At 38.4% G+C, this 13,080-nt stretch overlaps 1 protein-coding gene across 1 annotated transcript; it reads left to right on the top strand.

The window, feature by feature from the left end:
- The first annotated feature begins 1,021 nt into the window (after positions 1-1,021).
- LOC150079710 (uncharacterized) lies at positions 1,022-3,757 on the top strand. The gene is given in 3 exon segments (XM_090383177.1): positions 1,022-1,889; positions 1,892-2,751; positions 3,383-3,757. Coding segments are annotated over 3 exon segments (2,103 nt in total).
- The last annotated feature ends 9,323 nt before the right edge of the window (positions 3,758-13,080 follow it).

The raw sequence follows: 13,080 nt of genomic DNA, 5'->3' as shown, positions 1-13,080 counted from the left end.
ATTCGAAAGGTTTCTGTGCAAATTTTTGGAAAACATTTGTACAGCCAGCTGAATTAAACATAAACGAAAAATAAATATACAATGCAAGTATCACCAATGAAAAATATAATGCAAAAGTAACGACAGTTTATGAGCAAAATTATCATCTGGTTATAATGAAATCACTTCATAAAGAATGTGGGTGATAAAGGAGTTTTATGCATATTTTTTCCTTACAAGAAACCATTATTAACTATTCAAAAGATAGTCAACGTCAATCATGATTAAGCTGAAGGAATATATCTACACACATCATAAATCTCGAAAATAACATCAAAATCTAATTCACTATGTTACCTCCTGTGTTATCATATAGAGGATTGCTACGATTTTTTTCTAAACACAATTTTGAATTCATATATCATAAAAAAAAGTAAGAGCATACCGTAAGTAAAAATTTCCTCAAATGTGTTCATAACACAGCCAAAATTTTAACAACTGAGGGTATTTCTTCTCGGCTGATCTCACACAAAGTAGTCAAGAGAATTCTCACCGGCTAAGTGGCTTTACCACACATCACTTGGGAAAAGAATGGTGAAACCTTACAATTATGTTCTAATAGAAATGATCGTTTCTTACTCAGAACAAATGGCAATTCCCAAATTTAGGACTACAATTGCTGTAAAACTTGTGGGAAGAAGCTGAAACAAAGAAGAAATCTCGAAACACATTCTCCCTTCAAGATAAGGAGAGATATTTAATTTGTAAAATTGGTTCGAAAACATTTTCCCAGAGAATAATTTTGAAACAGACCCCAGAGAACATAATAATCACTAGAAACCTTTCACCTGTTCAATCTGTGCTTAAAAATTCTCAATAATTGGAAGTCTAAAAAGTAATCTCAAAGACCACTTTGCTGAAAGACTATTCAGCTGTTTAACTTGTGGTATGAATGTCTCATAAATCGGATATTGCATGAAACATCTCAGTTCTAAGAGGAAAAAATCTGTCATCTAAGAGTGAGAAGTTCTCAGATAATGAAATGCTTAAAATTCTCATGAGAGGTAACTTTATGGAAAAACAATTCAGCTGTCCAACCAGTGACAAGTTCTCACAGAGAGGAGACCTCACAAGACACCTCAGAATTAATAGCCGAAAAAAACCTTTCAGCTGTCCAACATGTGAGAAGTTTTCACAACAAGCACACCTAACAAAACACCTCACAAAACACCTCAGCATTCATACTGGAGAAAAACCTTTCTGCTGCCCAACATGTGAGAAGAAGTTCTCACGGAGACGACAACTGACAGGACACCTAAGAATTCATGCAGGAGAAAAACCTTTCGGCTGTCCAATATGTGAAAAAAAGTTTTCACGGAAATCAGACCTCCAAATCCATCTCAGAGTTCACACCAACGAAAAACCTTTCAGCTGCCCAACCTGTGAGAAGAAGTTTTCACAGAGCGGAAACCTTACAAGCCACCTAAGAATTCATAGAGCAGAAAAACCTTTCAGCTGTGAGAAGAAGTTTTCCAAACGAGGACACCTCATAAAACACATCAGAATTCATACAGGAGAAAAACCTTTCAGCTGTCCAACATGTGAGAAGAAATTCTCACGGAGTGGAAACCTTAGAATCCACCTAAGAATTCACACAGGTGAAAAACCTTTCAGCTGTCCAACATGTGAGAAGAAGTTCACACAGAGAGGACAACTTACAGGTCATCTAAGAATTCATACAGGAGAAAAACCTTTCAGCTGTCCAACATGTGAGAAGAAGTTCTCACAGAGTGGAAACCTTAGAAGCCACCTAAGAATTCATACAGGAGAAAAACCTTTCAGCTGTCCAACATGCGAGAAGAAGTTTTCTCAACAAGGACACCTCATAAAACACCTCATAATTCATAGTGGAGAAAACCATTCTGCTGTCCAATCTGTGAGAAGAAGTTCTCATGGAGCGGAAGCCATACAAGGCACCTAAGAATTCATACAGGAGAAAAACCTTTCAGCTGTCCAACATGCGAGAAGAAGCTTTCTCAACAAGGACACCTCATTAAACACCTCATAATTCATACAGGAGAAAAACCTTTCAGCTGTCCAACATGTGAGAAGAAGTTCTCAGAGAGTGGAAACCTTACAAGCCACCTAAGAATTCATACGGGAGAAAAACCTTTCAGCTGTCCAACATGCGAGAAGAAGTTTTCTCAACAAGGATACCTCACAAAACACCTCAGCATTCATAATGGAGAAAAACCTTTCTGCTGCCCAACATGTGAGAAGAAGTTCTCACAGAGCAGAAACCTTACAAGCCACCTAAGAATTCATAGAGGAGAAAAACCTTTCAGCTGTCCAACATGTGAAAAGAAGTTTTCACGGAAATCAGACCTCCAAATCCATCTCAGAGTTCACACCAATGAAAAACCATTCTGCTGTCCAACCTGTGGGAAGAAGTTCTCACGGAGCAGAAACCTTACAAGCCACCTAAGAATTCATACAGGAGAAAAACCTTTCAGCTGTCCAACATGTGAGAAGTTTTCAAAAAAAGGACCACTCACAGAACACCTCAGCATTCATAATGAAGAAAAACCTTTCTGCTGCCCAACATGTGAGAAAAAGTTCTCAAGGAGAGGACAACTGACAGGACACATTAGAATTCATACAGGAGAAAACCTTTGGACTGTCCAATATGTGAAAAGAAGTTTTCACGGAAATCAGACCTCCAAATCCATCTCAGAGTTCACACCAACGAAAAACCATTCTGCTGTCCAACCTGTGAGAAGAAATTTTCACACCAAGGATACCTCACAAAACACCTCAGCATTCATAATCGAGAAAACCTTTCTGCTGCCCAACATGTGAGAAGAAGTTCTCACAGAGCGGAAACCTTACAAGCCACCTAAGAATTCATAGAGGAGAAAAACCTTTCAGCTGTCCAACATGTGAGAAGAATTTTTCTCAACAAGGACACCTCATAAAACACATCAGAATTCAAAGTGGAGAAAAACCTTTCTGCTGCCCAACATGTAAGAAGAAGTTCTCACAGAGAGAACAAGTTACAGATCATCTAAGAATTCATACAGGAGAAAAACCTTTCAGCTGTCCAACATGTGAGAAGAAGTTCTCACAGAGTGAAACCTACGAGCCACCTAAGAATTCATACAGGAGAAAAACCTTTCAGCTGTCCAACATGTGAGAAGAAGTTTTTACAACAAGGAAACCTCATAAAACACAGTAGCATTCATAGTGGAGAAAAACCTTTCTGCTGCCCAACATGTGAGAAGAAGTTCTCAAGGAGAGGACAACTGACAGGACAGCTTAGAATTCATACAGGAGAAAAACCTTTCGGCTGTCCAATATGTGAAAAGAAATTTTCACGGAAATCAGACCTCCAAATCCATCTCAGATTTCACACCAACATAAAACCATTCTGCTGTCCAACCTGAAGAAGAAGTTCTCACGGAGCGGAAACATTACAAGCCAGCTAACAATTCATACAGGAGAAAAACCTTTCAGCTGTCCAACATGTGAGAAGACGTTTTCACAAAAAGGACCCCTCACAAAACACCTCAGCATCCATAATGAAGAAAAACCTCTTTACTGCCCAACATGTGAGAAGAAGTTCTCACGGAGAGGACACCTTACAAAACTCCTCAGAATTCATACAGGAAAAAAACCTTTCTGCTGCCCAACATGTGAGAAGAAGTTCTCACGGAGAGGACTACTTACAAAACGCCTCAGAATTCATACAGGAAAATACCTTTCTGCTGCCAACATGTGAGAAGTAGTTTTAATGGAAATCAGACCGCCAAAATCCATCTCAGAGTTCACACCAACGAAAAACCTATCAGCTGTCCAACCTGTAAGACGACGTTCTCACGGAGAAATCAACTTACAAGGCACCTAAGTATTCATACAGCAGAAAACCCTTTCAGCTGTCCAATTTTTCATGAAACACTTTTAAGAAAATGGGCCTCTCTTACGAGATCTTTGATTTCATAATGGAGATATTATTCATCGCAGAAGCCAGTGGTGAGAAATATATTTCAAACCATCTCAGTTTGCATGCAACAGTGAAATCTTTCCGCTCGTTTTCATCGCTAGGATGCGCCAAGAAAAGAAAGATTCTTATAAAAACTGCACATCATTAGTCGCAAGGAGAAACTTTTAGCCGTGGGAAACAATAAATAAAAGACCTAATAAAAACGAACAGCTGTATTTTCAACCAGATCAAAATGTATGATCAAAATAAATATGCATGTAACTGCTGGGTGGCAACGAATTCCTTTTGAAAATTGAAATGCATTGAATAAAAACAGAAATAAGCCATATCTATATACTCTACATGAATTTTTTCGTTACTGCTTCCTTTAAATACAAACAAACTGAAATTAGCTAAAATGTCCATATTTCAGATAAATTTCTCTTTAAAAATTAACATTCCGATATACATATTTTAGTTATATATTTGGATAAATTACTTATTAAAATCATAGTATTACATGATCAACTCTGAATTCTGGCTCAACCACATATATATATATTCATGTACATACATATAGTGCAATTGTAAACTTCCGTATAGCTGAAAGAAACAGTTCAATGATCAATTGTGCACAGAACACCATATGTCCCTGTTGCCAGCTGTCTATACCGCATAAAGAACTTTATTGTCTCTTTTTTTTTTTTTTTTTAAGTGAACCCCAAACACGAGAGGTATTACAACCTATAGTACTTTGCTTGGGTTGGAGGTTCAGAAGACGAAAGAAGATATTTGTTGACATTGGACTTGAACTTCTCTAGATTGTAATTTTCAGGAAATACGTATGTAGGAAGGTTGTTCCAGAAAACGGAAGTTGAATGAATAAATGAGAAAGATGAAAAGTTCGTTCTGTGTGTTTGATGTTGGACAGTAAATTGATGTTGGCTGGTGGCGGCACGTGTTCGGACTGTTTTGAAAGAGAGAGCGGGAATTATAGAAGCCAATTCAGAAGAAGAGTGCCCATGGAAGTATCTGTAGAAGAGGCACGAAGCAGAAACAGTAAGTCTATGAGAAAGCGAGTGGAGAGACTCTGTTAGAGATGAATCATTAATTAACCTAACTGCCCTCTTCTGATTGGAATCAAGAAGCCTAAGAGAGGTTTTATGGGCACCACCCCAGATGTGGGAACAATATTCCATGGCAGGGCGGATTTGCGATTTGTACAGAGTGAGCAGCTATTTGGAAGAAAAGTAACGTCGAGAGCGAAAGAGAAAACCCAGATGTTTAGATGCAGAAGAAGCAATATTTGTACTGTGCTTTTGCCAAGAGAGATTAGAAGTCAGGGTAATCCCCAAGAGAGATATATCATTTTGCCTAGAAATCGGAGTGTCACTAAAGATAAGCATAGGAGCAGAAGAATCCTTTCTGCGAGATATAAGACAAGACAGTTTTAGAAGGGTTCAAATCAACTAAGTGGTTTTTGCCCCACTGGAGAATTACCTGAAGATCGGCATTTAAGGAATTGGTAGCAAATTTTCGAGAAGCTGAACCTGATTGAGCAGGACAAGATTTCTCAAAACGGAAAGTTGAATGCAATGTGCTATCATCAGCAAAACTATGGATAGTATTTCCAGTCAATGGAAGAAGGTCATTAATATACAAAAGGAAAAGAGTGGGGTAAAGAACTGAACCTTGGGAGACACCGGAATTAGTAGAGAAGTTAGAAGACAGAGCCATCTACCATCACCCTCAGTGAGCGATCAGAGAGAAAACTGGATAACCAATTACTAAAAACAGTTGGCATACCATAAGATGGAAGCTTGTTTAGAAGTCCTTTATGCCAAACACAATCTAAAGCCTTAGAGATGTCAAGAGCAACTACTTGTGTTTCACCGAACCTTTCCATTAAATTACTCCATAAATGGGTAACAAGCCAGGATATCACGAGTGGACCGACACTGACGGAATCCATACTGGCGATCGTTGATCAGATGGAAGGTTTCTAGGTAGTTTAAGAGTTGGCGGTTAATTGATTTCTCCATTACTTTAGAAAGAGTAGAAGTAATTGCAATAGGACGATAATTGGATGGGAGGCATTTGTCACCCTTTTTTAGGAACTGGCTGGATTTGAGCAAATTTTCAAACAGAAGGAAAAACCCTCGCTACAAAGAATGGAGTCTCGATCTACTAGTCGTGGGTCGAGACAATAGAATGTGAAATGGCCGAATGAAAAATAAAATGAAGGTAGTGAAATGGTAAATGAGTTTTCGAGAAAAAAGTGGAGAGAGATAAACAAAAAGAGAGTTGTTCCCAGAAAAAAAAAGTTCAGAGAGAATCGTGGAGGAGGGAGCTAGAAAGAATGTTGGGGAGTGAGAATGGTATTAGAAGTGAAGGGTTTGTCAACAGAGAGTTGGAGGGTTATGATAACCTAGAGGGGGGAAGTAATTGAGAAAAGAGAGATCGAGCTTCTCTCCATGGTTGGAGCAGCAGCCCTGCAGAAAAGTCCTTGTGCATGGGAGGAACTGCCAGAGAGCAGCGTAAGAAAGTGCTTCCAGTGGGTCAGCAGGGGCCAAGCCTAGAGAGGCGACTGCAGAACAGGCCTGGAAACAACAATCTTACCAAGGAAAGGGATAAGAGTTCAAGTAAGTTAGTTTAGAAAATTTTGCTAACAGGAACGGTATTGTAAGGGATTAAACGGGAAAAGAAATGAACAGGACAGTTGGAGGGGGATTGAAACAAAATTGAACATTATACTGTAAGAGATGGAATTGGAGAACAATAGTAGATAGAGGGGGCTTAGGGGGGAACAGGTGTCCTGTGTGTTATCAGACACTCAATCTAAAACACTGATGGATCCAATATCTTTCTATTACAGAAGATTTAGGAGAAATCCGGTTGGCCTGCTTCCCTAAAATCCACTCATGCACACCTCGATGGTAAGCCCTGTTACATCACTTAGGTGGCAACGAACGTGTAGAGTGGTTCCCTTCAAGACGCCTGGTCTGCGTGAAGAGGAAAAGACCAAATCCTCCAGCATATGACAGCACACCAAAAGAAATGGCCCTCAGTCCCCAGCGGTTTTCACTTATCTTCTTACGGCAGCGAGAGGATCACAGTGGAAGCAGAGGGTGCTAAGAATCTCTGGGTATGACCAGGCTGCCATGCACGGAAATCGAACTTGGCCTGTTACAATATAAGATCGCTCATCGGTGAAGACAGTATATTAGAGCTGGAAAAGGGATTAGAAAATGTGAATTGGAATATCATCGGTTTGGCTGAAACAAGAAGAAGAAAGGAATCGCTTATAAGTTTATCAAGTGGCAATCTGCTGTACACCAATGGAAACAGTGAAAGGAGTAAAGATGGAGTTTGGTTCCTAGCCCATAAAGATTTAAAAAACAACATTTTGGAATTCAAAAGTACATCACCAAGGGTTTCAAGAATAATGCTCAAGATTTCTAGGAGGTACAAGCTAAAGGTTATAATGATTTATGCACCAACATCGAGACATGATGATGAAGAGGTTGAAGAAATGTACACAGAAATTGAGTCTTCTAGATGAGCAGAAAACCCACTACACTATTATTATGGGGGACTTCGATGCTAAGTTTGGAAAAAGACAAAACAGCGCAGAAAGGGGAACTATAGGAAATTTCGGAATTGGTGAAAGAAATGAGACTTGTGGAATTTGCAGAATCTCAAGGATTGTCAGTAATGAACACTTTTTTTAAGAAAAGTGTTCTCTCAGGCTTCTTGATTCCATTCAGAAGAGGGCAGTTAGGTTAATTAATGATTCATCTCTAACAGAGTCTCTCCACTCGCTTTCTCATTGACGTACTGTTTCTGCTGCATGCCTCTTCTACAGATACTTCCATGGGCACTGTTCTTCTGAATTGGTTTCTATAATTCCCGCTCTCTCTTTCAAAACAGTCCGAACACGTGCCGCCACCAGTCAACATCCACTTACTCCAACTTCAAACCCACAGAACCATCTTTTCATCTTTCTCATTTATTCATTCAACTGCCGTTTTCTGGAACAACCTTCCTTCATACGTATTTCCTGAAAATTAGAATCTACAGAAGTTCAAGCCCAATGTGAACAAATATCTTCTTTCGTCTTCTCAACCTCCAACCCAAGCACGGTACTTAGTACTATAGGTTCTAATACCTCTCGTGTTGGGGTTCACATAAAAGAAAAATTTTTTTTCAAGAAAAGTGTGAACAGAAAATGGACATGGAAGAGTCCAAATGGATTAACAACTAATGAAATCGACTTCATGCTCACTACACAGAAGATATACTGTGAATGATGTTACTGTTCCGAATAATGTAAATGTTGGAAGTGATCACAGAATGGTAAGATGTACACTTGATGTAGGAAAGGAAAGGAAAAAACTGACTCTAGTAAATAATACAAAGGTCTTGGAGATAACAAAAGAGGAGACTTAAGAACAAGTTTGATCTTCTGCAGACTGCTCGGGACCAAGATATCGACGAAGAATACTACAACTTTCTGAAAGTGATAAGCCCAAGAAAACTATAGGGAAAAAGAAATCCAAAGAAAAAAAAATTAGTCAAAAACACTTGTTATGATGAACTAAAGGAGAAAAATGAACAGCAAGATAAACACTGACAAGGAAAAAGTTGAGTATACTGAGTTATGCAAAGCCATTAGAAAGAGACTCAGAGAGGACATAAGAAGATTTAACACAAGAAGAGTACAACAAGCATTAAGGGAAAACAAAGGATTTAAACAGCAGCCATGAGCAGTAATAGAGAAAGACAAATGATACTGAAACTGAAGAATAGCGATGGTGTAGTTATAAACAGCAGAGAAGGCATAATTCAAAAAGCAGAAGACTGTTGTAGAGAATTATACAAGGAGCGAGGGAATGATGCCAGCTGTGGTGAGGATAGATCGCAAATTAGTAACACATACGACATACCCAATATCCTTCCTGATGAAATACAACATGCATTGAAGAAAATGAAGAATCAGAAAGCCCCGGGGGAAGATTAAGTTACTGCAGAGTTGTTAAAACTGGGAGGAAGAGACATAACACAAAAACTGGCAAGGCTCTTCACAAAGTGCATTAGAAAAGGTGTGACACCTAAGCCGTGGAATAATGCAATCATAGTTTAGCTGCATAAGAAAGGAGATAAATCAGAAATTGGAAATTATAGACCACTTAGCTTCTTATTCCACGTCTACAAGTTGTTCACAAGGGTCCTTACTAACAGATTAGAAAGAATACTTGATGAGAATCAACCGAATGAGTAAGCCGGCTTTAGGACAGGATTCTCAACTATGGATCACCTTCACGTAATATCACAGCTAATGAAGAAAGCAAATGAATATAAAACACCACTATGCCTGGCATTTGTGGATTATGAAAAGGCATTTGCTCCATACAGCATAAGGCAATGTTTCGGGCACTGGAAAGACAAGGCATAGATACCCCACATATTATGATTTTGAAGAAAATATATGAGAACGCTACCTCCTTTCTTAGACTAGAGAAAGACAGTAGCAAAATTAAAATCGAGAAAGGAGTTGGACAAAGAGACACAATATCTCCGAAGCTGTTTACTGCTGCCCTTGAGGAAGCTTTCAGAAGATTAGACTGGTCGCAGAAAGGAGTCAATGTGAACGGAGAGTACGTAAACCATTTACGATTTGCAGATGACATTGTGGTCATAAGCCACGATCCCAAAGAATTAGAGGAAAATCTTAATCAGTTATGCACGGTTAGTAAGGATTTTGGACTAAAATGAAGATGGCTAAAACAAAAGTAATGATGATCGAGTAGGACACATTAAGATAAATAGTGATTGAAGGAGCAGTAATTGAAAAGGTGGAGCCATTCAGGTATCTGGGACAAGTTATTAGCTGTAATAATGATAAATGGCTGGAAGTCAAGAGAAGAATAAATTTTGGATGGATAGCATTCAGGAAATATAGTCACATACTGAAGAACAATATCCCAGTTTGTCTGAAACGTAAAATAATGAACCAATGTATACTCCCCACCATGACTTATGTAAGTGAAACTTGGGCACTCACCAAAAGAATGGAAGAGAAGCTGACAACTACACAGCGAAGAATGGAACGAATTGTATTGCGAATCAAACTGTTTGATAAGAAGAGAAACACATGGATCAGGCAGCAAACTCAAGTAAAGGACATTCTTATCAAAAGTAAATAACTAAAATGGTCTTGGGCTGGATGCTCGAAAACATGATGACAGATGGACTAAGAAAATAACAGAATGGTACCCAAGAGGAGCTGGAAAAAAACGTGGAAGACAAAGGCGGAGATGGATAGATGAAATTCATGAGTTCGTGGGTAATAAATGGATGGCCAGTGCTCAAAACAGAAGGAACTGGAAAGTTACTGGAGAGACATTTATCCTGCAGTGGATTGAAAATGGCTGATGATGATGAGTAGATATAGAGTGTGAGAGTTACTTATCTGTTATTAGAAGTATCTGTAAAATATAACGAGATGTATTAGGTGTGAGAAATTGGATAACATGAACTGTTAAACTGTTGTTAACGAGATGAATTGTACTCTGTAAATTTATCTTCTAGAGATAAATTTACAGAGTACAATTGATCTCTAGAAGATAAATTTACAGAAGAGGAGTGCGAAATTAATTGAATTATCCTATATACTACAGATACATGTATGTATATATATATCACTGTATATGATTGTATAGGTTAGTATGATTAGTAGTTGCATAACAAAAAAGAAAAAGGATTGTTTGAGGTTATGCCCTTTGTAAGGGAGAAAAGTAAGCGTGGAAGACATTTTATGCATAGTAATGACAGAATTGTGAAAAAGGTTGATACAAGGTGTATTTAAATGTGTGTAAATAGATATTGTATAAAACGGTGAAATAAATCTTGTTATGTCATTATCTTATGCTTCGTCTTTGGCTGAGAGACACCACAGCATTACTACAAGTAACAAGAATTGTCGAGACAAGGGAAGCTAAAAGAAATAAAATTCCTCAATACTTGGATCTTCTGATTTTAAATAATAGAGAAAGAGAATTAATAGAGTTAAATTACTAAGCAGCAGATAGCTTGTGGGTCTCGGAAGAGAGGTGAGGACCCCCTGTCTCAGAATAAAAAAATTAAGTGACAGCCGATTGAGGTTCCAAGGTAGTCGGAAGCTAAAAATGTATACAAAGCCCCAACTTTAGCTTCAAAGTTAGCTAATCATTTCTTTCGTCCTGTTGAAAGTTGTCACAACCCCCACAGCAGAAACCTAAACTGAACTGAAACCTAATTGACAGTTTTGTAACTTCATTCTCAGCAAATGTAGAAAGTTGATCGATAAATGTTTTAAATCTATAAAAAGATGCAGTGAGTTTCACAATAAGTACATGATGCGCACAATATTACTACACTTATTTTGCCAAATATTTGGTTCTCTTTTGTTTACACTGGATTTACTGTGCATGGATCATTTAAAAAATGTCCGCATTTGTATACACATACCTTCTATTTTCAGGAACATTTTCTTCACACTGCAGGCCTCAACGAAGTTTTAAAAACTGCCAGCATTTCATCTTTAATACCTTCTTTATCCTCATTTTCCTTCTCTCATCATTGCTATTGTCATCTGTTCTTCGATTTAAATTTGAATGTATTTTTTTTTTTTTTTTTGGAAAATATCCAAACTGTTTGAGCCATTGAGATACTGCGACTATGTAAACAGAGAAAATTTACAAAAAAATATGGATAACGCACTTCGACGAAACAACCGTTGATCACAATAAAGATAAAAGCGATAAAACATTGACTGAAGCTTTCGGAGGCTTCCGCCTCCTTTCTCAACAACAATGATGCTTAAGCAACACATCCTTAAATAACAGGCTCACAGCACATGTGGTTGACCAGGCGCATGCTCACGGCACAGCTAGTTAAACTCTCCTAATTCCAGGACAGGGCCCTGTACAGTAGCAGGTTGACCAGAGCTCTTGACCGGCAAAACTTCTGGGTATGTGGGACAGGTGGCCAGATAGATGTTAGGAATACTCCAAGTTGTAGGATGGTAATCCCTTTAGCTCTCTTAATTCGGGCAGCGGCACTAATTCTCTAAATTGCCTGAAGGCCACAAGTTTGTACCCATTTAAGTCTCCTAATCCGTTCATTATATGAACATTTTCTTCCCTCAACCAAAACTATTTTAAACGCAGTCTCCAAGGGAATTGAAAAAAATCGCTATAAAGGAGTTCGTGAAACAGAAGTCCGACTGAGTAATTTAAAATTCCAAAGTGATTTTAAAGTTTTACATAGAAAAATGTTAACAATAAATAGGGAAAAATGCAAATTTAGATAAATCACTTTAAGCTTATTTGAATAATAATTAAACATGCGAAACAAATTATCGAATATTTCAAATTTCGAAATGCACTACATCCAAATGTCACGTTACTGTTAATAAAGGTGCCAGTATACCATACTGTTTCAAAACAAGCACTGATTACACCATTCCCTTATTCTGTACAGTATATGTTTCCCTCTTGATCACGGCCGGTCGAACGTATGAGAGGGCCCAAAGGGAAAACTCTTTTCTTTTTCTTTTTTTCGAGTTAAAAAAAGTTTTATTGAGGTCTCTGAAAGTTATTTCACCTACCCATTGGCGTATCGTGTCTGTAAATTGCATGCGTTAGATGGACAAAAAACCCCGAGATCCGATGGCACATTACTTTTCTGTTTCTCAACTGTGACCGGCTAACTCAGCCACGGAGCGGAAAAATTCCTATAAAATTTCGTTCTGTCGTCGATGGGATTCGAACCCGAGTAGTTTCCAACCGGTTTGGAAAGGACGGTGATGATATAACTGTGCTGCCACGCTGACTTTTCTGGCGAGCTCTCTAACTTAACGCATTTAATCTCCCCTTCATTTGCAGAGGCGACAAAGGCCAAAATAAAGTGTATATTAAAATGGCACCTCCCATATGACCAGGGCAAAATATATACTCTAATTTGCAGAAATCCCTTTATAGGAACGAACTTCGAATTTGCTCTTTCTTCCATTCTATTGTTATTTCTGGGCGCAACCGCCCACCCGTAAAATAGGGCACATTGCCTTCCTGCTGCCACCG

This window comes from Mastigoproctus giganteus, chromosome 10 (assembly GCF_048544385.1).
Source record: "Mastigoproctus giganteus isolate SK-2022 chromosome 10, ASM4854438v1, whole genome shotgun sequence".
Classification (NCBI taxonomy): Eukaryota; Metazoa; Arthropoda; class Arachnida; order Uropygi; family Thelyphonidae; genus Mastigoproctus; species Mastigoproctus giganteus.
This window is presented reverse-complemented; position numbering and strand designations above follow the sequence as displayed.